Consider the following 27,233-nt stretch of genomic DNA (forward strand, 5'->3'; position numbering starts at 1 on the left):
GAAGAGAAGCCTTGCCATATCTTACAATGCATATCCTTGAGTTCACTTCTTTTCTTCTTCCTGTTATTCTGTCTTCTCTCCACTATATGTCTCTTTTTCTTATAAGATATATAAAAATGATTTGTTATATTTGGTGGTCTGTGCCTGTAGTCTCAGCTACCCTAGGGAGACCAAGGCAAGCAGATTCCTTGAGTCCAGGAGTTCAAGTCCAGCCTGGGCTTGAACATAGTGAGACCCCATCTCTTAAAGAAATGGTTTGTTGCATTTAAACTAGGATTTGAATATTTCCTCTTCATAACTGAAAAAGTAGGGAGGGATGAATAAGTGGAGCACAGAGGATTTTTAGGGCAATTAAACTACTCCATATAATACTACAATGATGGATACATGCCATTATATATTTGTCAAGCAAAACCCATAGAATGTACAGGACCTGGAGTGAACCCTAATGTATTCTATGGACTTTGGGTGTTTTGATGTGTCCGTGTAGGGTCATCGATTGTGACAAATGTACCACTGTAGTGCCTGATGTTGATAGTGGGGGAGGCTGAGCGTGTATTGGGACAGGGAGCACATGGGAACTGAACTCTATACTGTCTGCTTAATTTTGCTGGGAACCTAAAACTGATCTGAAAGATAAAGTCTATTAAAAAAAAGTAAAATCTATGAAATACTTTTTTTGTGTCAGAAAATATCCTAAGTGTAGTTATTTTGCATTTACATGTATCTTTAATTTTTCTGCCTGTCTGTAGTCCTAGTATTTTTTTTAAAAAACCTTTTGTTCCATCCCTGGTAGTTTGGAAGCTTGCATTCTCAGCTCTCTTGCTGACTTGTTCGGCATAATTATGAAGACTTACCAGCAAATGTGAATTGCATACTTTGAAGGCTTTGGATGAAAGATGCCAGGTAAAAGCAAAGCAATTTTATTGTTAGAGTAGGGAATGATGAGTCAGAAATTTTAAGGTTAGCCAGATGCAGTGGCCGAGGTGGGCAGATCACTTGAGGTCAGGAGTTTGAGACCAGCCTGGCCAACATGACGAAACCCTGTCTCTACTAAAAATACAAAAAAGGTAGCCGGGCATGGTGGCACACAACTGTAATCCCAGCTACTTGGGTGGCAGAGGCAGGAGGAATGCTTGAACCTGGGAGATGGAGGTTGCAGTGAGCCACTGCACTCCAGCCTGGGTGACAGAGCTCAACTCTGTCTCAAAAAAGAAAAGAAATTTTAAGGTCTGCTCCTCATTGTATGACCCTCGAGGCAAGGCACCGATGAAATGAGTATGTGGTCCACTGAAATCATGTTGAAGAAGTACCTGCTAACCTAATTTAGGCTTTGATACAGCTATGTTTCTTCAATGTGGCCCCTGTGTAAATCAAATTTGGGCAAATCGCATCATTTAACATGCACCAGGGGAATCTGATTGTTGAATGAACTTTATTGGAATGATTTGGAAAGGCAAAGAATCCTTTTATAATGCAAATGACTGCCCACTAATTTATATCTTTTTTTACGACAGGGTTTTGTGAGGGGAGATTTCAGTTTTTGTAACACACTGACACTCCTCTGCCATTTAAAACCAGATTGTACCTGGGAAAGAAGGATCACTCTGGGAAGTTGCATTAACTCCTTCAGACCTAAAGAAGGCATTTAGTCAATTATTGTTTCTGGGAACTAAATAATACCCTTGTCACCCAAAAAATTTAAAATAGCTTTGTAAGTGGCTCCTCAGTCTCTAAAAACATGACTCATTCCTTCTTTGTAATTTGAAAGAAATCCAAGTGTCAGAAGATACCAGGAAATGGACTCAAGTCACACTTCTAAACATCAGTACTAGAGGTCTTAAATATTAAGAAACCAATATGATACTGGTTTAAAGTTGATGATTGGAGCCACCATATTAGGAGGAAAGGGCAAGGGGTGGCCTGTCAGTGCTTTCTAGAATATTCCTTGGGGAAATTCTTGCTGGCAGCATTAAGGCTCCTGAGCTCTGGCTGTACTATGTGTACCATAGGCTGTCCTGTTCTTTTGTCCAGAAAGCCCACTCCTTGCTTTTCTGACTGCCCCATGATTGCACATGACCTCATAATGTTTCTTCTGCCAGCTTTATTTATGGTTGCTTTCCCCTCAAGCAGCCTTTGGATCCATCTTCTGCATATAACCAGTGAAAAGAAATAGAGTGTATTAGAACACGCCTTGCATTAGTGCTGGGAGATAGATTGCATTCCTGTACTTCTTAAAACCCATGTTCTTGATAATATAAGATGGAGCTGTAGAGGGTCAGGTTCTCCATGTCTGGGTTGGCCTTTGCCTTTCATTGACCCCAGTGGCTGCCAGTCAATGGAAAAATATGTTCAGGGTTCACCCTATGGAATCATTGCTTAATATCATAGATGACTCACTGGAATTAGTGTGTTAGAAAATCACTTCCAGATGTGGAGCAGAAACTTTTCCAAAAGAGAGAAATACACTCTGGAAAACTGGGTTTTATTGTTTCTTAAAATAATCTTAGGGCCAGAATGAAATCTGCTTGTGCATGGTTAGTCAACGTATATTTGGAGCTCTAAGTAGTACGATCCTGTTCACTGACATCCACATAACTGGGGGCGGCCTTCAGCCTTCCACCTTATCCTCTATTAACTTCTGCCCTCTCAACATCTCCCATCTTCTCACAATGATGAATGGTCTGGAAGCCTTATTTGCTCCCTCAGGTTCCAGTCTCTCATTTCTTATCATTATCAGCAAACATTTATTGAGCATTCCTAGATACTGTGAAGGACAGAAGAAACATCTTGTTGGAAAGCAATGGACATTTTGGTTTTATATATATAGCAAGGTGACTGAGAATGAGCTCTGGCATCCACTGCTGGGTTAAAATGCCATTTCTGGCTGTGGAATATTGGGAAACTTACTCAACTTTCTAAGTCCCAGTTTCTTTGTTTATAAAATGGGAGTGAGGGTGATCATCATACATACTGCATAAGGTGAGTGTGAGGCCTAAGGGGACAATCCATGGTCAACCCTTGGTGTACGCTCTTAGTTATTATTATTTATCAGTTCACTTCCGTGTGTAGCTGGTGTGTGAAGGGAGCATAAACTATGAGTTCCAGACTGACACTCTCCAAAAAGCAACCACAGTGTTTGAATTTTGGAATTCTCTTTAGGTTTATTTCACTGCAGCAGAGAATTCACTGGCTTCTCATTTTCAGTGCATTTATTGTTGAGCCCTTTTCAAGGAGGGAGTGTGTTGTCATCTCCTTGGGAGCACCACATGACCGACTTTGTAGTTCACGCAATAGTCAGAGGGAAAGTATTTGTAAGTAGCATACTCTGAAGTTCTTGCAAAAGCCACATCTTTTCTAATAAGGTGTTTTTGGTAAACGCAAATCTTATGTTTTCCATCCTAATAATTTTTCACAACATACCTATTATCACATTGTATTTGAGCAGTTTTCTACTGAACGTGTATTCTCCCCTCCTTCGATCTCAAATGTAACGTATCAATAAGTGTGTTTCTGTACTAGAATATGATAAAAAAATTTCTAAAACTTGAAAACCACACTAGAAGAGGAAAAAATCATAACCATTACTATTACATAGAGATATATGTTAATATCTATGCTCTTTGAAGCGTTAAAAATGTTTGGGAATTCATGAAACGGCTGCAGAATCTCCTGTAGTGGTTAAGAGCATGTACTTGTTGGGGCCTGGTGGCTCATGCCTGTAATCCCAGCACTTTGGGAGGCAGAGGCAGGCAGATCACTTGAGGCCAGGAGTTCGTGACTAGCCTGGTCAACATAGCAAAATCCTATCTTTACTGAAAATACAAATGTTTAGCTGGGTGTGGTGGTGGGTACCTGTAGTCCCAGCTACTTGGGAGGCTGAGGCAGGATAATTGCTTGAACCCTGGGGGCAGAGGTTGCAGTGAGCTGAGATTGTGCCACTGCACTCCAGCCTGGGCAACAGAGCAAGACACTGTCTCAAAAAAAAAAAGAAGATCATTCACTCTAGAGTTAAACAGAGCGTGACTTTGAATCCTGACTGTATTGGTTTTCTATTGCTGCATAGCAAATTACCACATGTAGCAGCTTAAAATAACACACTTTTTTATTTCACAGTCAGAAGTATAGGCATGGCTCAGCTGGATTCTCTGTTCAGTATTTTACAGGTGTTGGCAGGACTGCGTTCTCATCTGGAAGCTCAGGGGCCTTTTCCAATCTCATTCAAGATAGCACAATTTGGTTCCTTGAAGTGGTTGAACTGGTCCTGTTCAGCTGGGGGTTGTTGTTACCTCCTAGAGGACATCCTCAGGTCCTGGACAGATAGGCCGCTCATCACATGGCAGTTTACTTCTTTAAAGCCAGCAGGTTTCTCTCTCTTCAGGATGGGCCCAGTTTCTCTTCTAGAGATCACTTGATTAGGTCTAGAATCATCTCTTTGTTAATTAACTCACAGCCAGTTGTTTCCTGACCTAATCAGGGGAGTGATATCTCTCAATATTCACAGGTCCCACTTGCATTCAAGAGGAGGATTAAAAAGGGCGAGTAGTTCAGGAAGCAAAAATTCTAAGGGCATCTTAGAGTTTGGCATACTACACTGACTATATTTGCTCACTTGGGCAAGTTTCTGACCTCTCTTAATCTGCTTTCCCATTGACAGAATGGGAGTAGTGACAGTATTCTCTACCTCATAGGGTCATTGCTAAAATTAAATGAGGTAATGCATGTAATCCATTTAGCATAGTACCTTGTGCTTAGCAAGCTTTCAAAAAATGTTGGAAGGATAATAGAGAAGAGTTACATTTCTTCCTCCCATCCTGTATTCTCTTTCATTCCCTCACACTCATAATGAAATGGCTTTTAGGGTAGAGCATATGGCCACATGCTAAAGAAGTTGAATTTTTGCCCTTATGATTTGAGTTAAATTTTTTTTTAAAGTTCCTGAGCATAAAGGTTATTTAACATTGAAATTTCTAAGCCATTTGTCTTAGCATGTCTAGGTGAAGACCTTTCTAAAAATATCCTTCTCTATGGATTCTTTGTTAAATGAATGCATGTGCAGCAGGCAGCTCATGGTCTCCCCTAACCTGGGGTTTTAGGTGTGTTTCCTAGGTAAGAAGAAGATTTTAGGTATTACTCCAGTTAGGAAAAGACAGTTTGGTAGGTTTGTGATCTGTAATTGACAATACCTTTGAATAACAAATCAGTACTTTGTAGAGTGAAAAATAATCAGTTTACAGGACCTGCACGGTGCATTGTGTTTCTTACCTTCAGTAAGGATATTTAACAGTTCAGCCTCATGATAGTCCTGAGATTTCGACTGAGTTTATTCACATAAGCTACTGAGACACAGCCGTTTATAGACAATTTGAGTACTGGGACTATTCCTAGAAGAAAATGAATTTGTGTTGCTTTTTCTCATTGCCCATATAAATTAATCATAGTTCAATAATACGTAGAAAACAAACTCCCTTGTGAAAAATAGTTGAAGTTCCATTTTGCAGGTGGGAGTGTTTATAGAGAAGTAGAAGAAGAGAAAGACATGAAGAGAAAAGAAACAAGGGACAGAGAGACAAGAAGGGGAGTTTGATTCTCCATGATGGAACTGAACTTGGGTGTCACTTTTCACAATTACTCAAACATTCCACTCCATTCAGTAGTGACAAATCTGCATGTTTATCTTCTATGTGAGAAGTTTGGAAGTTTGAGTGTATAGTTAAGAACCAGCCAGAAATAGGGAGCTTGTATGGCTGAGGAATCTTATAAGCCTGTAAGATCTCATGTCCCCACCATCCTCCCTGTTTGTCCTTGCTGGGCTCACTACCACTCCCGGCATGGGTTCCCTTTCTGTGACTGTCGTTAGTATACAAGTGTCCTACAGCACCAGATGCCTAAAAAGGAGCCAAGTTGGGGGAGGAGTGATGAGTTTGTGACCTCATTGAGAAGACCTCAATTCTTATTCCTTCAACCACAGAAGGGTAAAAAGGAGGTATTGGGTGTACCTTCTCCATCCATATTTCAGGTTGTCTGCTTGTGCCTTAAAAATTGTACCCCTACCCTCTTTAAAAAATAAAGTTGATATAATCAATTTTTTTGTCTCAAATCAGAGGACACTAACAAGAGAGTCAAAAGGCAACTGAATGGGCAAATGTATTTGCAAAGCATGCATCTAATAAGGGATTAATATCCAGAATATATAAAGAACTCCTATAACTCCACAACAATAACAAACTTGATTTAAAAACAGACAAAGGGCTTAAATAGACATTTCTCTGAAGATGATAAACAAATGGCCAATAAGCACAGAAAAAGGTGCTCAACACCATTAGCCATTAGGAAATACAAACGAAGACCGCAATGAGATACCACCTCACACCTATTCTGATGGTTGTTGTTCCAAAAACTGGAAAATAAGTGATAAGGAAGATGTGGGGAACCTGGAACCCCTGTGCATTGCTGGTGGGGAATGTAAAATGGTACAACCACTATGGAAAGCAGTTAAGTGGTTTCTCAGAAAGTTGAATATAGAATTACCATATAATAGGCTGGGCCAGTTGGCTCAGCCCTGTAATCCCAGCACTTAGGGAGAAACGGGCAGATCACCTGAGGTCAGGAGTTCGAGACCAGCTTGGCCAACATGGTGAAACCCCATCTCTACTAAAAAGATGAAAATTAGCCGGGTGTGGTGATGCATGCCTGTAATCCCAGCTGCTTAGGAGGCTGAGGCAGGAGAATCACTTCAACTCAGGAGGTAGAGGTTGCAGTGAGCCAAGATTGCACCACTGCACTCCAGTCTGGGCAACAGAGCAAGACTCTGTCTCAAAAAAAAAAAAAAAGAATTATTATATAATCCAGCAATGCTACTTCTAGGTGGAATTGGGAAATTCTTACCAAAAGAACTGAAGGAAGGGACTCAGGTACTTGCACACCAGTGTTCACGGCATTATTCATAATTGTCAAAAGGTGGAAACAGCCCAGTGTCCCTCAGCAGATGACCAATGGAATATTATTCAGCCTTAAAAAGGAAGGAAATTATGACACATGCTACAATATGGTGAAGCTTGAAGACATTATGCTAAGTGAAAGAAACCAGTCACAGAAGGACAAATTTTATATGATTCCACTTATATGAGGTACCTAGAATAGGCAAATACATAGAGACAGAAAATAGAATAATGGCTACCAGGGATGGGAGGGGGCGGTGTGGAGGAAGTGTGGAGTGGAATCAGTACAGAGTTTCTCTTTGGGATGATGAGGAAGTTGGAAATGGGTAATGGTGATGATTGCAGAGCAATGTGAATGTACTTAATGCCAAGTACAGACACTTATATATAAAATATATACTTAATGAAGTATATACTTTAAAAAAGTTAAAATGGTAAATTTTATGTATATTTTTACCACATTAAGAAAAAGAACATTATAACAGCGATATTTGTTTGTGCTAGAAAAGTCCGGGGGAAAACAGAAAAGAAAAAAAAGATCTGTAACTCTTCCATTTGGAATACATAATAAACCTTTTCTGTTTTGATTTGACCACATTTCCTTTGAACTACCCTGCCCTTGTCAGCAAAAATGACAGTCACTTTCCACCACTTCCTGTATAGGTGGCAAAATAGTGCCTACTTATTCCCTGTGAAATTTTAGTGTCTTAATTCACAAACAGAAAAGAAAGAAGAAAGACCTGAGTAGTGAAAAACATAGCTGCTCTATTCTGTTGTAAACCTCTCCTTAGCAGGGCAGTGGTTCTCAGGCCCTGACCACATCTTGGGAGCAGCTGCTCTGACAACCATAGAGACACGGGGTCAGCAGGTCTGGCTTCCAGCTCCAGTTGTACGAAAGATATGAGCCAGGGTTTTCAAGTCATCAGTAATTCTCACGGCCCTCACTAAGCCCCAGAGCAGCATCACATTTGTGCGTATTGAATCAAGTCCTCCTTACACAGAGCATGGCTCTTGCTTCAGAGATGTGAAGGCTGTTATCTCTTGTGTCCTCTCTCAGCTAGCTATGATGTCAGTGGACTGTCCCCAGGGCCTTTCAAAAGGAACTCTGGCCAAGGGTCCCTGACAGAGAGAAAGATGCCAGAGTTTTGCAAGGGCCGCCTTTGCCTGTTTTCCCAATGACTACCTTGCTTACAGTCTAAAAGTGGCCGCTCTCAGGTCGTGGTGTTTATAAGAAAGCAGGGGCCAGCCCTTGACCTGGCCGGAGGCTGTAAGGTTCTACAGTAGTGCTAGTACATTCCTGGGTTCTGAGAAGCTCTACTGGGCTAGGCCCAGATTGCTCCTTCAGAGAAACCTCCCAATGGTCAGAAGAAAGAGGAAAAGCCTCACTGATTTAACAGAGGACAGGGTGACTGATACAGAAAACTAAATAACATTTCAATTGGCTCTGCCTTGAATTTTAGAAAGGGACTTATTTGTTTTCCCACTGGAAAATGGGGTATTCTTTAAATACGGGATGAAAATTGCATTGGAATGACTGGACTTAGAGGGCAAGAAATCCTTCAGTTGACCCAAGCAATAATCCTGTTTTGCCAGAATTTTCTCAATAGTGAAATACGTAAGCAGCAGTGAAGTAATTACACCAATCTTCCTCCTTAAACACACTAGGATTCCAAAAACGTACAAGTGATGTCCTTTGAATTGTCACCCACCACAGGAGGCCACACAATCACTCCCTAATGTTTTCATTGCTCAAAAACCAGGAATTTTCATCAGAAAGCTTATGAGTCATGTGAGATTTCCAGGGCCTTTACTATATAGTCACATTTCATGTACTGTATATACTTTTATCATTAGATGAGTGTCTGCATTTTGGTAGTAAAGAAAAAAACTATCATTTAAAAAACCAACTTCTAATGGTTTAATTGTGTCTCTCCAAGACTATCATCATAATCATTGTTGCCATCTGCTTTTTTTTCCCAACTGATATAGATCCAGTCATTTTAAGTGAAAAGATGCTCTTTCTTAGGCTGGGACTTCACATAGCCTATTGAAATCCTTAGAATTTTTAAACACCTTATGTGAAAACTTACTTAAGGATTTCCCTGTCTTACTTTTGGAGCAACAGATATTTGTTGATGGATACATCTTGGAAATCAAAGGGGTTTTTGAACTCTGGTCCAAGGTTCCTTGTAGTCAGAAATTTCTCTTATATTACTGGGCACACTGTAACTGCTAGAAACCAACTTAATCAGCAATATGACTCCATTCTGGAAGGAGAAAAAATGTGAAAAGAGATGGAAGGCCATCAAAATGTTAACAGTGGTCATTTATGTTTTCCGAGTAACTTTTATTTTCCTCATTATATTTTTGGATTAAAATTCTTCAACAAACATGTATTGCTTTTATAATTATACAAAACCAATAAATCTTACATGATTACAAGGCAACCTGTTTATATGAAGTTAGTAAGGCAGTAGATCTTAACCTTTCTTGGACCACACACTCCTTTGAGATTCTGAGAAGCTGTGAACCCTCTCCCCAAAAAGATGTACATACAGCATCTTCCATATAATTTTAGAGTTTTACAGATTCTGTGTAGCCCATCTAAGAACTGCCTAAACCCAGGTTAGGAACTACTTTAGGAAGTGAATAGAGTGGTACCCCAAGAGATATTGGCTGCCAAATAAATGTAGCAGGACGCACAGTTATATGCATGTTATTGACATGATTGTGAAGGCATCTGATTCAGGGCACAGCCCTTACATTGGACTATGCAAATTGGTTGGGACACCATTGCTATCATAAGAGAAAGGAATTTTTCCATTCATGAAACCTCGAGTGTACTGTTTTTCTACAGGCTGAGGCCCAGGGAGCTGCCAAGGAGTAAGTCAAAACCTTGAGGGCAAGCCTGAGAGCCCAGTTGATCCCAGGACTTGTATCTATGTGAATGATGCTGCCCCACCCCCAGCACCCAGCTGGGAATTTCTCCAGTAGCTGCAAAGGCTGGAAGCCCCCTTGGAGAAGCAGCAGAGAAATAATGAGAAGGGGATATGATCCAGGGCTGGGGAGTGGCGGTGGATGTGGTTCAAAATGATATGGGGAGGTGGGGGAAGAAGTCCCAGTTGAACTGAAAATGAAAGCAAGACAGGAACACACTATCACATTGAAGGGATGGCATTCTAGTTGGAAAATGTACTAAGGAGAAGCTGTGGATGTAGTTTTGTCTATGTCAAACACCTTGATGACAAACACCATAATAGGTAGAGGACTCTAGAGGCAGGATTGCTTAGTCTAACTAAGGTCTTATGGTAGCATTTGCAGGGGATGAAGGTTAGCATTACAAAATGGGGATGCTTAAGGAAGGGTGTGGGGGAGTGCTTCTTGCTATTACTTCTTGTAACCAAAGCGAGTCTAGGTTTTTGGGTATGTTTGGCACTGCATGGCCTTTGGAGTACTTTTGTGGGAAAAGATAAGAAAATGTTCCTGTGGGCACATTTAGCACACAGACTAAATGTGAGCTTCAAGGAAGGGAGGGAGGGATGGACAGAGAGAGAGACAGGTTGTTCAGGAGGAAGTTTGACAAGGGGAAAGCTATTACCAACGCGAATGGAGTTTTGCTTGAGTCATCAGCTTCTTCTCAGTTTAATTCAAGTGCTCAACCAATATTATTTTCTTTTTTCTTTTCTTTTCTTTTTTTTGTTATTGTTTTTTGAGACGGAGTCTAGCTCTGTCACCCAGGCTGGAGTGCAGTGGTGCATTCTCAGCTCACTGCAACCTCCACCTCCCAGATTCAAGCAATTCTCCCTTTTCAGCCTCCTGAGTAGCTGGGATTACAGGCATGCACCATCATGCCCAAGTAATTTTTTGTTTTTAGTAGAGACGGTGTTTCACCATAGTGGCCAAGCTGGTCTTGAACTCCTGACCTTGTGATCCGCCCGCCTCGGCCTCTCAAAGTGCTGGGATTACAGGCGTGAGCCACCGCACCCAGCCACCAATACTATTTTCTACCTCCTAACATTTCTTCGTGTGGGATGCCTTGTTCTATGAAAACTTCATATATGGCATTGTGAATTTACCAAAAGATAAATAAGTGGGTGATGATTCATACTATGAAAAGTGTTCAGTAGCTGAGCTCTTTTGGACAGCTACCCTAATGTGTGCATTTCAGGGAGTGTTTTGGAGATTGTGGTCATCTAGGAAAGATTGTAAGAGGCAGAAAATCTTAATCCTGAAGGTTAGGAAAATATTGGCCATGGATTTGTACTTTGCTCATTCAGGGAGCTAGGGACAGAGCTATCTACAATCACAGAGCTTTCAAGGGGGCGGGGAGAGAGACAGAAAAGGAAAGGAAACATCAGGCACTGCACCTTGGTACCTCTGAAATGGACTTGGGTGGCAAAGTCCATTTCAGAGGTACCAAGTCCACTGCACCTTGGTACCTCTGAAATGGACTAGGGTGGACTATAGGAAATAGCTCTGGGTTTCAGAGGGTGCGCTGAATAAAAAGGAGTGGTCACCTTTACCTGGGTAGATCAAGCAGCGTCTTGGGGTCTTGAGGTGGGGAGAGTGGATATAACAAGGTAGAGAGGTCAGAATCTTCAAATATGAGATAAAATGACCCATTAGGAGGTCTGCCCACCATGGTTGGAGGGCATGGGGCTAGAGGCTGACGATGAAGACCAGATCACAAGGGATCTAATAAGCCTTGCTGAGCAGTCTGAGCTTTATTTACTCTGGTGAGCCATTGAAGGGATTGAAACAAAGGAATACTGTGATCCAACATATTTCTCATCAAAAGTTGGACCATTTTGGATCAAATTAGCCATAGAAAAGGGGTTGGGAACAAATTAAGTATAGATTGGCAGCTGATCTTTTCCAAATGAACTATTCTGGTTAATTTAATCTCTGACGCATGAGGACAATGCAAACATTTTCCCTCTTTTAAAGAAAGGCGTTTCACACAAGCAGAGCCCTCACTTTATTTTCCTCAATAGTTTTGTATGCAACTCTAATGAGTAGTTTTCCATAATTCAGTGTATTACTCCTGGAAAATATAGACAATAGGACAAATTTTTAGCTTATGCTGTCATTTTATGGATTAATTTCCATTAATGTTGACCTTCTGGCTTTCAGTGCATAAATATGAGTAAAACATCTGTTCATGCCATTCCCCTGCTTAAAAACCTTTTCTGGCTCCCCATCACCTACACTAGGAAACAAACTAAACTCATTGACTTGGTATATGTGGTCCTCCATAAATGTTCCCTCCCAGCTCATCTTGGCCATTTCTCCCTGTTCTGTACACCCCAGAATCTCTGAACACATTGCTTTCTTCTTCTTGGCTAAGACTTATGCTCTCTTCCTTGCCTGCCATGGAGATTTTTGTTTCATCCTTCAAGTCTCAGCTCAAAAGCTATTTCCTCTCTGAACTGCCTTCACCAGTGGCGTAAATCACTCCCTTCCCTGTGTCTGCATGGCACTCTCTGTATCCCCTACCCTAGCCCTTACTCCATTGCATTGTTGCTCTTGACTTAGGGGTCTCTCTCTCCCTCTAGCCCATGAGTTTGTTAAGGGCAGGACCCACTTCTTGCCTGCCTTTGCCTTCCCGGCTTTGTAGCTCCACTGCCTGACACATGATTAATGCTCAGTGAATCTATAGAACTAAGTTCTATGTTTTCTATTTCTGTTTATAAGTGCTCCAGAAGAGTACTCAGGGAATGACAGAGCATCAAGCCTCACGTTTGTAGCAGGCTGTTCTGTGAAATCTATGGCTACAGTGTAGGAACTTCAGACATTGAAACCTAACCATTCTAATGAAGATCAACATGATTTCTGTACTGAGAACTCATCTCTTACTAAATATTGGAGGCTGGGTGTTTTGTTTTGTTTTGTTTTGTATGTATAAGGAAGTGAGATTGGGTGCTGTGGCTCTTGCTGGTAATCCCAGCACTTTGGGAGGCTGAGGCAGGAGGGTTGCCTGAGGCCAGGAGTTTGAGACCAGCCTGGGCAACATAGGGAGACCTCATCTCTACAAAAATAAAAAAGTTAGCCAGGTATGGTGATGGATAACTGTGGTCCCAGCTACTTAGGAGGCTGAGGTGGGAGGATCCCTTAAGCCCCAGAGATCTGAGGCTCCAGTGAGGCATAAACTCAAAAAAAAAAAGGAAGTGAAAATGAGTAATTTTGTTTTACTTTTCTTAACAGCCTTTGAGATGTAATCCTCAACTCACCCATTTGAAGTGTGTGTATGTGTGTGTGTGTGTGTGTGTGTGTGTATCTATATATACATATATATAAAATTTTGTTGAGACAGAGTCTCACTCTGTTGCCCAAGCTGGAGTGCAATGGTGCCATCTTGGCTTACTACAACCTCCACTTACCGGGTTCAAGCGATTCTCCTGCCTCAGCCTCCCAAGTAGCTAGGATTACAGGCGCCCGCCACTATGCCTAGCTAATTTTTTGTATTTTTAGTAGATGTGGGTTTCGCCATCATGGCCAGGCTGGTCTTGAACTCCTGATCTCAGGTGATACGTCGGTGTAGGCCTCCCAAAGTGCTGGGATTACTAGTGTGACCTACCACACCCAGCTGTAGTGTATATTTTCATTTTCAGTATATTCAAAGATATGTGAAGTCATCACCACAATTTTAGAACATTTTCATCACCTAAAGGTTATTTAAGACAGTCAAGAAGCCTTTCATAGAGGTTAACTCCTAAGACTTCTTTCAAATGGTATCTCTGGTGATGGGGGTTTGTCATAGGGAAGGGAACTGACTTGAAGAATATAAAGATTATAGATATGGAAAGGCTTTTTTGTTTCAGAGGAGGATGTTTAAAAAAAGCTGAAGACCCAAGGGATGTTGGTCTGACTTAACACTCTTTCTAAGGATAGAGAGAGGCTAAGCTATAGGAGCTTTCACACAGTGAGGCCTTATAAAGCTATAGAACATGGACAGGAAAGTGACAGATGAGTTTCTAGAGAGACAAGAATTGGGAAAATAATTACAACTTATTAATAGGAGAGTGTGCTGTAAACTTAATTAAACTTGACTAAAGCTACATAGGCGCAATGGAGGACCAGGGTGTGTTAGGGCTGATAGAACAGTAAAATTCAGGGCATGATCAGGAAGGGCTTTTTGGCAGCCATCTGTAGACACCTGCCTCACCTCACCAAGAAAACCTAGCTGAAGAAGGTTTGTCTGTTTAGTCACGAGTGGGATAGACAGGATAAACAGAAATCACCTCACCATATTCTGAAATATTATAGCATGAGTTGGAGCATTTCCTGATATTTTAAAGAGGGAAACTTAAGAGAAGTCAAAGGAGCTATCACTTATTTACTTGACATAGCTTTTATTTATTTATTTATTTATTTATTTATTTTTAGTATTTTTTGAGATGGAGTTTTGCTCTTGTTGCCCAGGCTGGAGTGCAATGTCATGGTCTTGGCTCACTGTAACCTCCGCCTCCTGGGTTCAAGCGATTCTCCTGCCTCAGCCTCCTGAGTAGCTGGGATTACAGGCGCCTACCACCACACCCAGTTAATTTTTGTATTTTTAGTTGAGATGGGGTTTCACCATTTTGGCCAGGCTGGTCTCAAACTTCTGACCTCAGGTGATCCGCCTGCCACAGTCTCCCAAAGTGCTGGGATTACAGGTGTGAGACACCATGCCTGGCCTTACTAGCTTTTAGAATATATTATCTTATGAAGTGTATAAACCTAAAATATAGGTGGGCTCAAAAAAGGTAGAGATAATTTCAATTAATGGGTAGGTTCAATATGATAGATTATGAAAAACTAAAACATTTGTAGAAAGGTGCATTTTTGCCCCTATCAAGGTTGATTTTCAAACTAGAGTCCATCAGTTTTCTTTACTCCATTGTCAAGAGCAAATTAATGGGATAGGTAGACAGATTGTCAGACCTTGTATGGAAATAATGTGTGGTTGCTTTATGGATTACTGAGCTTCTCTAATGGAGTAAGTTTATGCTACTATGTTCAGATGATACAAACAGGACCTTATTAGGAGGTTATGTTTTACGGAATGTAAGTGATTTCAAAGGCTAAATCCACATACCTATAGTATGCCTGTGCACTTTACAGTTTTTTCTGCTTAAGAAAGCAAGGTAGGTTAGAGTTCTGTTTATAAAAGTCTGGAAAAAGTCAGAGATTTCTAACAAGTTTAAGGTGAGCACTAAGATCCAACTAATAAATTAGTTGATAGGCATAGAATGAGTGCAATCTAATTTCTCCTTGCAGGAATGAATTATTTGCAATAATTTGTGTGTGTCTTTGTGAACTTGTTAAATTCTTTGACTTTTTAGAAAGCCATTATGTATATCCAAGGCAAAATTTTTTTCTTTCTGTCAATAATGGTGTACTAAAGAATAGAAAAAAATATTCTAATTTTGAAAAGGCGCTTTGGAGTTTCTCAGTTTATTCAAACCTTTCTTTTCATTTCTTAAACCTCTTTTTGTTTTACTTTTGAGTCATTTAAATGCTTGTTAGCACAGAGTAACACAAAAAAACAGGAGGAATTGAATTCAAATCAGTTTTCCTGCCTGTCAACCAGTTTGTTGAGTAAAGTTAGGGCTAAATTGAGTTTTGGGGTAGAAAGTTCATCAAAATTCTATTTATTCATTTGTAGGTAATTGAGGTTATTATTTGAACTGGCTGTAATGAGAAACAGTTGTTAACTGAGTGTGAACTTACCACATAGTGTATAGTCTTATTTGTTTCTTGAATTTTTTAAAGTAAGTTCTTCGTAAATTTTTTAAAATAGCTCTTCAGTTTCTGTAAATAGTTAAATAGACTTGGAACGGGGAAATAATTTGGCAATTAAAACAATTTCTTTCCTATGCTAAAACTCTAAGGGAAAAATGGGTTTTATTTTTCCTCAATGTTTCTATGTTAGATTTAAAGGCCTTCAACGTCATATTTCACTGATTCTTAGAACAGTAAGTTGTTCTTCCTAAATAAAAGCTGGGAACTGAAAATTTAATTCTGAAAGCATCAGCAACAACTTGCCCTTCTTGTGTGCTGCCATTTTGGCTTGGAAGGCATGTGTGTAAGATCAGTCTCTGTACTATTCAGCTGGTTATCTCTACACAAAAGCTTCTGGCTTTGTAGTTCTCAGGGCTCTCTGCTCAGTTGTATGGAGGATATTGAGGTTCATTAGACATGGGCCCTTGACAATAGCCTACTGTTGTTTTGTTGTTGTTTTGTTATTTGATTCTTAACCACTTGAAGTTGAATCTACCAACTCCTTTCCCCAAGTAAAAGACCTAAGGTGCTAATTCGTACTCATTGATGGCAAATGCTAAATTGGAAGCAACGGCTTCAGAAATGCAAAACTCCTTATCCAATTACATTACAAGCTCTCTAAGCCAGTCATGTTCAGCATCATGGGGCTATAAGAAGGCAAGATCTCACTTTGGTAAGAATGATAGTGTAGTTTGAGTAAGTTTTAGAAAATCCTAAAATGCAAAGTTCGTTCAAGGAAATAAAACATGGTAGGAGCTGAGAAAATGGTTTGCTTTTGTTAAGTTCAGTGCATAAAAGTTTATGTGGATCATAGTTAAGAGCACTGGCTCAGGAGTCCCATCAGATAAAGATTTGAATCCCAGCTCCACAAATATGTGACACTGGGCCTGCCTAAGTCTCAATTTTCTCATCTGTAAAATGGGCATAATAAAATAACCTCTCACAGGACTTGGGGGAGAACTAAATGAGATCATAGGTATAAAATGCTTAACCGGGTATACAGCAATGCTTGATGTAAGTGGTAAGAGAAAGTACAAGGCACCATTTCCTGACCCACCCAGTGCTTTTGATCCTGCCTAGGAGACTTAGTAAACCACCCAAAAAGCAGTTAAGTATCCAGGGAGCATCATATATGAGTAAATGCCACAATAGATGGGAAAGAAAATAAGGGCTGTTGGGGAGCGAGGAAGCCTATGCTATCATAAGAATCAGGTGAGCCAAGGGTGGGTTGGTAATAAACATAACCCACTGGTCTCATGGAAAGTATGACTTTTCCCTTAGCTGTTTGCCTTAAGAAAGGTCAGTGTCCTGAATGCAGTTTGTATTTAGATTCTTATGCCAAGGTTTTTCACTGAAAAATAATCTTTATGAAAAGATGTTCATGTCTATTTTGCCAAGTTGGGTTGCGCTTATTAAAAATATGTCCCCCGTCCCCCTGCCCAACATCATCATTAGATTGTGGTTATGCAAAGCTCCTTCAGTAGCTAGAGTTCCTATTGGGGAAGAGACAAAGAGATGAGCTGGTGAAAAAATGGTCACATTTAGAACAAACGGGGTCATAATAAAGTCAAGTACTCTTTATTTGAACCTTATGAAGAAACTCCTTATAGGCTGGACATGGTGGCTTACGCCTGTAATTCCAGCACTTTGGGAGGCCGAGGTGGGTGGATCACTTGAGCTCAGGAGTTTGAGAGCAGCCTGGGCAACATGGTGAAATCCTATCTCTATAAAAAATACAAAAATTAGCCTGATATGGTGGCATGTGCCTGTAGACCCAGCTACTCGGGAGGATGAGGTGGGAGGATTGCCTGAACCCAGGGAGTTTGAGGCTGCAGTAGGCTGTGATCAAACTACTGCACTTCATCCTGGGCAACAGAGATCCTGTCTCAAAAAAAAAATTCGTTACAGTTTTGGTTCCATTGTTACCATGCTGTATAAGTTTCCCCTCTAGAAGTCTCTAGTCTACAGTGGTGGCATCTCTCACTACTGTGAATCATAACACAACTTTTGCTTCTCCTCATAGTCACACACCACTCTTGACAGTTACCAGTCTCTGATCTTACAGGGTTTATGAATAAAAGTAGAAGGCAAGATGAAATGATCTCAGACCACATAAACCATTATGGAAATTCTTCCGATTGATCTAATGGGGAATAGATGAACTCACACACTTTAGTGTGCAAACACCCTTGTACAGTTCCTTTCTTGGAAGAAGATATGGCTATCCGAGGGCATGATAGATGCACAGAAGTTACAACAGTCTGTGATCAGCTCTCACATATTGGGTTTGTCTGCCTTCCCTACTAGACTGTGAACTTCTCAAGGGCAAGGTCTTTTTTTTTTTTTTCACCTCTGCATTACCAGGGGCTAGCAGAGGGCCTGAATCTCAGTAGGAACTCAATAAATGGCATCTTTATGCTGAACTCACTTTGTTTTCTGTGCTGCCGGAAATGGCATGCCCCCAGTGGCCATTTTGAGTGCAAAGTGTTATTTTAAGATGCTCTCTGGAGAAAGCACTCTAGCCCCTGCTACAGATGTCTGAGAGGAAAGGAGAGCTGAATGACTAGGGGGTCTGAAGAAATTCCTAAGTGAAGGCTGTGGAGAAATGATGGGAAGGAGAGACTCACCTCATTTTGAGTGTGCTACTTCTATCTGAAGACTGTTATTTTTCATAAGAAAATGCTCAGATGTCATTGAAGCTGTAGTCTGACTGCAATACTGCACAAAAGAACATTTGGGCTACATCATTCTCTTTCTGAAACCAGTAGTTGCCTGCCATGATCCTCCTTGTGCTGAAACTGAATTTGGAGGATGGGATGGTGGTAGTGGTGGCACAGGGATGTTTTTGAATTGGCCCTGTGCCCTACTGCTAAGCTTTCTGTCTGCTTTCTGGTATCCCTCCCAACGTGATAAAGGAGAGATTCTGTGAAGCCAGTGTTCACTTCAGACTTGCAGAAGAGACATTCTTAGAATTCTTAAGGAAAACTAGCTTCTATAGTAAAAGATTTACCGGTAAACTCATGACCTTTGGTATGATATTTAAGCAGAAGTAACCCAGGCTCATTTTACATTGCTTATAGAGAAATACTATGTGATTTTTCTTGTGTCTTACACATTTCTAATGATAACATAAATATGCTCGCTAGTCAAATGTGCTTTTGGCTACATGAGTGGTTGGGTGGTTGAATATATGCATTCATGCATATTTTTATGTATTTATTTTAGTATTGCAAGCATGGTTTTATATTTATACACAGAGTTGTGATGATGATAGATTAGTCATCCTGTATTGTGAATGTGCAGGAACCACCACCAAATTGTAAAGTCGAAGTGGTGATGCTGTTAATGACCCTCAGTTAGGATCCATTGTTTCTTTTCTTTGTTCCAGGAAGTGGACTGCAACTGAATCTATTCTGGCAGGTTTCCTTTTTTGGTATATGTCCTTTCCACCTATATTAGAAATAAAGTTATCTCAATTTATGGAGCTGTGCATTTCTTCCCATTTGTAGAGTTTGCACATAGAAAGTTCACTGAGATTTAGTCCTTAATGGCCTGAGAAAGCAATGGAAAAGTGTACTGTGTTTCATACCATGGTACCAAAATTAGCATTTTAATTTTACTACAGATTAGAAAAATGCGATTCATTCTCCTTTGTGGGGTGATATGAAGCTTTCTTTTTCAATAAATATTTTCAATGAAGATATTTGATTTGAAGAAAAATATGAAGTAAATGATAAAACAGATGACATGGCAAATATGAGGATTATATATAAATAGGTTGAGTTTGGGAAACTAATAAGAAAAGAAAAAGGGTCAGGAGTTGGGAGACCTGGGTTTGAGTCCTGGTTCAGCTCCTAATGTAGACAGGTCAACTTAGCCCTCCGAGCCAGTTTCTTGATGTATAAAGTTGAAATGATGGAATTTTCATTGTCTACTTGACAAGCATTTGGTAACAGAACGTATATGAAAGTGTTTTCTTAAGATTGCAAAGTGATCTGGAAGTGAATTAACAAATATACATTAACAAGTCATTCAAGAAAGCTTAGGAGTCAGTAAATAAAAACTTTCAAGAACAAATTTTGTTTTGTTTTGTTTTGTTTTCCCCACGGTGAAAACTGAGTTGGTTACAAATTTAGGTTGACGGTTTTCCTGTCACTACTTACAGAAAGAAGACTGAAGCATATGCTCACTTCTCTCCAGATTGCATAAATGCCTTCGCCTTTTACTTAGCACTACTCCAGAACTATATAGAAGTTGCTGTTACTTGAATGTTTATCAAGTACCATTTATTGTAACGGGTTTTTGGCATTATGTAAAAGCACCTTTGCAGGCCAATCAGTGTGGAAACTGGCAGAAAGGATAAATTACAAACCTGAAAGAAAGACCCTCTTTGAGTGTGGCAGAAGCTTTACGTATAAGTCTAATAATAGAATGAGAAAGCTGAATGGGAAAGTTAGATAGGGGATATGATGGAGACTTCTGGGCAGAGCCACCATGAAATCATTGTAATTTTATAGGTCAAAGGTTTTCTTTGTCTCTGATGCCTGCAGAGTTATAACTGAACCCTACTGGAAGGGAAATGTCGGGTTGAGTCCTTTCTCATCTTTCTTCTTGGAGAGATGAATCCTGATTCGCAGGCCTAAATCTTGTATTAGGGGAAGCTTTGTGGGATCCAGAATAGCCACCCTAATTTTTCTGCAATTGAGCTACCCCTGACAAAGGAAGTAGGAGTGAAGACCCAGAATACTTAATCAGTTTTAAATGAAAAGTGAAACCTTGTTTTCTATAACATAAATATATTACCTTCAAAACATGTGGCAAGCTGAGTTTCACTTTTAGAAGGTATACACTATACATTTAAATAAATGAGTGATTCAGGAATTGGAGAACATTACACTAAGTGAAATATGTCAGGTAGAGAAAGGCAAATACTGCATGATCTCACTTATATGTGAAATCTAAAGCATTTGAACTCATACAAGCAGAGAGTAGAATGGTGGTTACCAGAGGGTGGGGGCTGGAGGCATTGGGGAGATGATAGTCAATGGTAGAATACAAAGTCTCAGTTAAACAGGGAGAATAAGTTTGGTTTTTTTGAGAGCAATAGTATAGCATGCTGAATATACCTAATAGTTGCGTACTGTACATCTTATCACTAAGAATAAACTTCTGATGTTCTCAACACAAGAAATTTTAAATATTTGAGGTGACAGATATGATCATTAGCTTAATCATGCTACATTGTATTAAAAATCATAACACCACTTTGTACCCCATATATTAAAAAAATAAACAGTGATTCATTTTGACATATTCTTTCCATATTAATTTGGAGCTACATTAGAAAGCTGAAGGAGGGCCAGGCATGGTGGCTCATGCCTGTAATCCCAGCACTTTGGGAGGTGGGTGGATCACTTGAGGTCAGGTGTTCAAGACCAGCCTGACCAACACAGTGAAACCCCATCTCTACTAAAAATAGAAAAATTAGCTGAGCGTGGTGGCAGGCACCTATAATCCCAGCTACTTGGGAGGCTGAGGCAGGAGAATCACTTGAACCTGGGAGGCAGAGGTTGCTGAGATTGCACCGTTGCACTCCAGGCTGGGTAACAGGAGCAAAACTCCATTTCAAAAAAAAAAAAGAGAAAGAAAAAAGAAAGCTGAAGGGGGATTTTCTTTTTTTTTTTTTTTCAAATATACTTGAAGTACATCCTTGTGAAATTATTGTACAGAGAAGTTGACAGACTCAACAGGTGAAACATTGAAATTTGAGGACCGTTTTTACAATCTGTACTAGGGAAATAGTTGGCACGAAAAGCAAGACTTAGATTATTTTTAGTGCCTCTAGCTTGCTTTCTTTGATAGGAATTTATTCATTCAACTTCTCTGAGAAATTGGTCTCAGACTGTGAGTATTAGAGCTAGAAGATACAGTCAGTTTCCTTTTGTTTGAGTCCATGGAAACACGATAGGTATGGCCAAAAGGGGTCAGATTTTCCTTTCAGAAAATCTGAATTCCTCAAACAGGAATTTTTCCTTTTCTTTCAACTCATTTTGCAGTAGTATTTGCAGACATGAAAAGGATGATCGACTTGCTTTGATCTTTGTAGACATGGGTCTACAAATACAAATTTAAGACTTGAAATAAAGCATATCTTTGTTAGGATCTTTTAAACTTGTTGAACACTGACGTCATTGGTCAGAGTGGTTTATGTTAATCTTTCTAAGCAATCTTCTACAGAAAACTCTGAGATGTCCTTCAGATATGGAAATTGGGTATAGCTGTGACCTGTTGTGAACCATGTATAAAAACTATTCTCAAAGGCTTCTGTGGATGTAGTATTACTAGAGATTACTTAAGATACTGTGTACACAAATACAAGTGTAACCCCAATTCTATTATAATATTGTCTTAATATAAATTACTTTTGAGTTTTTTAATACAGTTTTTATTATAAAATTTTAAGGAAATAATTTTATATAAAACATCATCATTAAAAATTACTACTGTCTGCCCAGCTTGGTTTAGAATAGTGTGTTGAGACATGGCTCTTGTTGATTTTGAGCATCTCAAAGTTTATCAGCAATTAATGACTAGATGCCTACCATGTGCCAGATATTCTAGGTGCTGTGGTTAAAGCAGTAAACAAATAAAAGAAAATCCCTGCTCTCAAATAGTCAGAGAGGTGAAATAGATGGTATATCAGATTGTGGTAAGTTCAATGAAGGAAAAAAATGATAGGAAGATAAATAGTGGGATCCCATTCCCAGTTCAGTACCATGCACATGAGAATCTTGGTATATTTCTTTCTTCTTTTTCTCCCCACTGCAGTTGCAGGGGTCAGGGCTGGTGTTGTGCACATGTGACAGCTGTGAGTGCATGAGCTGGGGGTGCATGTACAGTAGTGATGGCCAGTGGTAGAAGTCAGGGTCACCTCATATGGCTTTGGGAGTTGGGTCTTATGGCATGCACACCTGTGACAGTGAAAACTAGTGATGATAGATGTTGAGGTCAGTTGCATGTGTACACAAAGCTGCAGGATCACCCATGGGTGTACAGAAATAGGAGCTGTCTTTATTTATTTCTGAGGGGGAAAAAAAGCAGAGCTTTTACAGTCACAGATCTGGGTTTGAATTCCAGTTATGAAGGCAGGCAAGTTACTCAACCTGAGTTAGGTCCAGAGTCTCCTCATCTGTAAAATGGGATAATGATTCAACCTGTTTCATAGCTTGCTATGAGTATTACATGAAAAAATGTACAGAAAGTGCTTAGCACAGTACCTGGCATGTAGAAAGGGCTCAGTAAATGTGAACTTTCTCATTATGCTTATTGTGTTACATCCTGGCTTTCTTAGCGTGACTGACCCTGCTTCTACTTACTTTAGCTTCAGGCTGGACCCTGCTATCAATGACCAGCTTGCCTAGAAGTCCAGCAGGAATCCACTGATTTTGTCACCTTGAACCTCACTTTTTCATAACCTGCCCATGGGATCAAGCATCTCTATCTAGTACTTATGCCTTCCCCAGCTATGCTGGCAGTTAGTATGCCCATGGGACAGTGTCCATGGTACAGGGTAGGAACATGAATGTTGATACTTTCTTCCCCAAAGTTGCCCATAGAGTAGTGCAGATGCAGTAAATACCAACAGTCAGACTTCCAAGTATACTATTTTTTGTTTTACTTAAAATTCAATAATTTTTAGAAGGTACACAGATAAGCAGAATAACACAGTTCTATTTCTCCAGAACTTTTTTGTTGTTGTTGTTTTGTTTTTGGAGACAAGAGTCTCATTCTGGCACCCAGGTATAAGTGGCACAATCATGGATCACTGCAGCCTCAACCTCCCAGGCTGAAGTGATCCTCCTGCCTCAGCCTCCCGAGTATCTGGGACTATAGGCATGCACTACCACACGCAGCTAATTTTTGTACTTTCTGTTGAGATGGGGTTTTCCCATGTTGCCCAAGCTGGTCCCTAATTCCGGGGCTCAAGCAATCCACCTGCCTCAGACTCCCAAAGTACTGGGATTACAGGTGTGAGCCACCATGCCCAGCCAGAACTCTTTATCTTTAGCAAGGGAATGTCTGTGTGTGTATGTATATGTTTGAGGTGTGTGTCTAGCCATGAAGAGTGTGAAAGTGTCTCCATTAAGTACTTAAAAGTATCAGTAATCCCTTCTTTTGTGAAGTAATGTCTCTTTAATACATAGAAGGGAATTTAACTTGTGCATTTGACTATAATAACTTTGTTTTTGTCTCTTAAAAAGGAAAAGGCCAAAATTGTTGAGCCCCTGGACTATGAGAATGTTGTCACCCAAAGAAAAACCCAGATTTACAGCGATCCCCTCAGAGATCTGCTTATGTTTCCCATGGAAGATATCTCTGTGAGTTCACACGCACTTCTTTAAAGAAAAACCTTTATTTTCCAAGCCAGTTCTTACAGCAAGAATGTTCTTTATGTTCTAGATCTCGGTAATAGGTCGTCAGCGCAGAACGGTGCAGTCCACTGTACCAGAAGATGCTGAAAAGAGGGCCCAGAGTTTATTTGTCAAAGAGGTAAGCGATTCAAAGTCCACAGAAGAATATTCTTCATGTATTTAAAATATATACAATATTTGGCTGGGCGCGGTGGCTCACACCTGTAATCCCAGCACTTTGAGAGGCTGAGGTGGGTGGATCATGAGGTCAAGAGTTCAAGACCAGCCTGGTGGCCAAGATGGTGAAACCCCATCTCTACTAAAAATACAAAAATTAACCGGGTGTGGTTGTGGGTGCCTGTAATCTCAGCTACTTGGGAGGCTGAGTTAGGAGAATCGCTTGAACCCAGGAGGCATTCCAGCCTGGGCAATAAAAACAAGACTCCATCTCAGGGGAAAAAAAATATATATATATATATATATATATATATATATATGCCTAAATAACAAGTCTATATGATGTGATTCAGATGATAAAGCTTAAACATTTCCACACAGTGCATATGACCTCAGTGTTTTTCTTTTGGATTTGAATACTCTTTGGACTGAGAGTCAGAGTATTCAAAGGGCATATGAATTGGGATGTATTGTCACCAACTGGGTAAGGGAGACACAGTTAATCCATAAAGGAAGATCCCAGTACCAATAATTCCCCAAATGGTGGGGTTCTTTTTTTTTTTTTTTTGGAGACAAAGTCTTGCTCTGTCGTCTAGGCTGTAGTACAATGATGCAATCTTGGCTCACTGCAACCTCTGCCTCCTGGGTTCAAGCAATTCTCCTACTTCAGCCTCCTGAGTAGCTGGGATTACAGATGTGCATCACCATGCCCAGCTAATTTTTGCATTTTTAGTAGAGATGGGGTTTCACCTTGTTGGCCAGGCTAGTCTCGAACTCCCGACCTCAGGTGGTCTGCCCGCCTCGGCCTCCCAAAGTGCTGGGATTACACCAGATGGTTTTAAAAAGCCTGTCAGCATAGTATCAGACTTTTAAAAAGCGGATATATATGTATTTTTCCTATGTTTCCAATTCAAGATTTCTATTTTCTTTCAGTGTATTAAAGCCTATAGCACAGATTGGCACATGGTAAACTACAAGTATGAGGACTTCTCTGGGGACTTTCGAATGTTGCCATGGTAAGTTTAGCATTCCAGGAAAACATGCAGCAGGAGAATTATTAAGCTTTTTTACCTTTTAAAACCACTTGTGAAACCTTTCAGTTATGATGTGTAATAAAGCCAAACTTCAAATAACCTGCATGTCTGGTTAACTTCAGTGTTTTTGTTAATTGAATAAGTTTTTAACTTTCCTCTTTGAAATACTTTCCAAAATGTATGAGAGCTCACTTTTTTGGCTTTAGTGAGCCTGTATTGATCATAAACTAAAATTTGGCTGATGGTGGATAATGTAGTGAGCATTTTCCAGTAGTGTCAGTAAAAAAGCTTGATGATAATTAGTTCAGTTTGATGAACCCAGACATCTCTTGAAAAAAGTGCATCTCTTTCGGTTGAATTGAAGGATTGGCATGAGCACACTGGCCCAGGAGCCAGACCGTTGGGGTTCAAATCTTATTTCTGCCACTTCCTAGCTTGATGATCCTGGCTTAGTCACTTAACCTGTTTGAGCTCCCCATTTTCTCATCTCCAGTACTGATACCTCACAGAATGTCATATGAGAATTGTTTTTGGAACAAATCGCAGAGGAATAAGACATTTGTGTAGCTTTTTGTAGTTTTCAGAGCATTTTCCAAGAGATGAAAACTGAGTCCTCTATGATGGCATCATCCTTGGGAAAAAAAAGAAAAAGAAAACAGAGTCCTCAAATGACCAGTCCAAGGTCATACAACAAACAAATGGAAGAACCAGAATTATACTGTGTTACTTTTTTTTTCTTTTTGAGACGGAGTCTCTCCCTGTCACCCAGGCTGGAGTGCAGGTGGCATGATCTTGGCTCACCATAACCTCCGCCTCCCAGGTTCAAGTGATTCTCTTACCTCAGCCTCCCAAGTAGCTGGGATTACCAGTGCCTTCCACTGTACCCGACTAATTTTTTTTGTATTTTTGGTAGAGACAGAGCTTCACCATTTTGGCCAGGCTGGTTTCAAACTCCTGACCTCAGGTGATCCACCTGCCTCGACCTCCCAAAGTGCTGGGATTACAGGCGTGAGCCATGATGCCTGGCCTGTGCTGTTTTTTGACCCAGGGAAGGAAAAGGTTCTGCCACCACTAACAGCTCTGGCACAGGTTCCTTTGCAACTTTTGCCCTCCCTGAGTTTCTGGGCTTAGTTAATGTCTTTGCTGCTGGCTGCATATGTGGGAGTCTTTATAGAAACAAAAACTTACAGTAAGTTTACTCAAAGGGGAGAATCTGAATTTGGAAAGGAGAATAGGATGTCTTGGCTTTTTCTTGTTTGTGAAAGAAAGAAGTCTGCTCATCTTGCTTTATCTGTTGTCATTATTGTTGTGTTTCTGGTTTTTGTTTGTTTGTTGGTCTGTTCTGTTGTCTAAGACAGTTCTCTTATATTTTCAGCAAATCTTTGAGACCAGAAAAGATTCCTAATCATGTATTTGAGATAGATGAAGACTGTGAGAAAGATGAGGTAAGAATGGGGGCAACAGTGAGGGTAACTGTGCTAGTTTCTTCACGGTCACTTGGCTGAAAAAGATTTCAAAAGGAATTTCTGGAGAAAATATGAAGGAAATAATTGTTTTGGAATGATCTGTGGCCAGCTTTCCAACTGAGTGCTTTTTAATTTTTTTTTAATTACTATATTTCCAAGTAGGGTTTAGGGAAAAAATCAAGTGAGAGGGGCTGTGATTTGCACATAAACATGTTCCCCCACCTGTGGGACATGCTTGTGGAGTTGCTTTTCTCAAGTTGGGCATGTGGAATGGTGATTCATCTGGACTCTGCTGCCTGATAGATTTCTCTTGGGACAGATGGCCCGGATATCTGTGACATTTTGAGGTGCAGTTCGACTGTTTACGTAACACAGAAGACTTTCCCAGAAGAGAGCCCATACCATTCAGTAAATACTGACTGCCTACTGTGTGCGTAGCAC

The 27,233-nt window shown here is 40.2% G+C and overlaps 1 protein-coding gene across 5 annotated transcripts in view; it reads left to right on the plus strand.

Moving 5' to 3' along the window:
- DOCK11 (dedicator of cytokinesis 11) overlaps positions 1-27,233 on the plus strand; it is a 194,885-nt gene that overhangs the window by 22,636 nt on the left and 145,016 nt on the right. For all 5 annotated transcript variants that reach the window (XM_078362461.1, XM_078362462.1, XM_078362463.1 and 2 more), the window contains exons 2-5: positions 23,966-24,082; positions 24,165-24,254; positions 25,226-25,308; positions 26,702-26,771. In XM_078362461.1, the coding sequence (XP_078218587.1) occupies positions 23,966-24,082; positions 24,165-24,254; positions 25,226-25,308; positions 26,702-26,771 (360 nt within the window). The remainder of the gene's footprint in view (positions 1-23,965; positions 24,083-24,164; positions 24,255-25,225; positions 25,309-26,701; positions 26,772-27,233) is intronic.

The sequence above is a fragment of the Callithrix jacchus genome, chromosome X (assembly GCF_049354715.1).
Source record: "Callithrix jacchus isolate 240 chromosome X, calJac240_pri, whole genome shotgun sequence".
Lineage (NCBI taxonomy): Eukaryota > Metazoa > Chordata > Mammalia > Primates > Cebidae > Callithrix > Callithrix jacchus.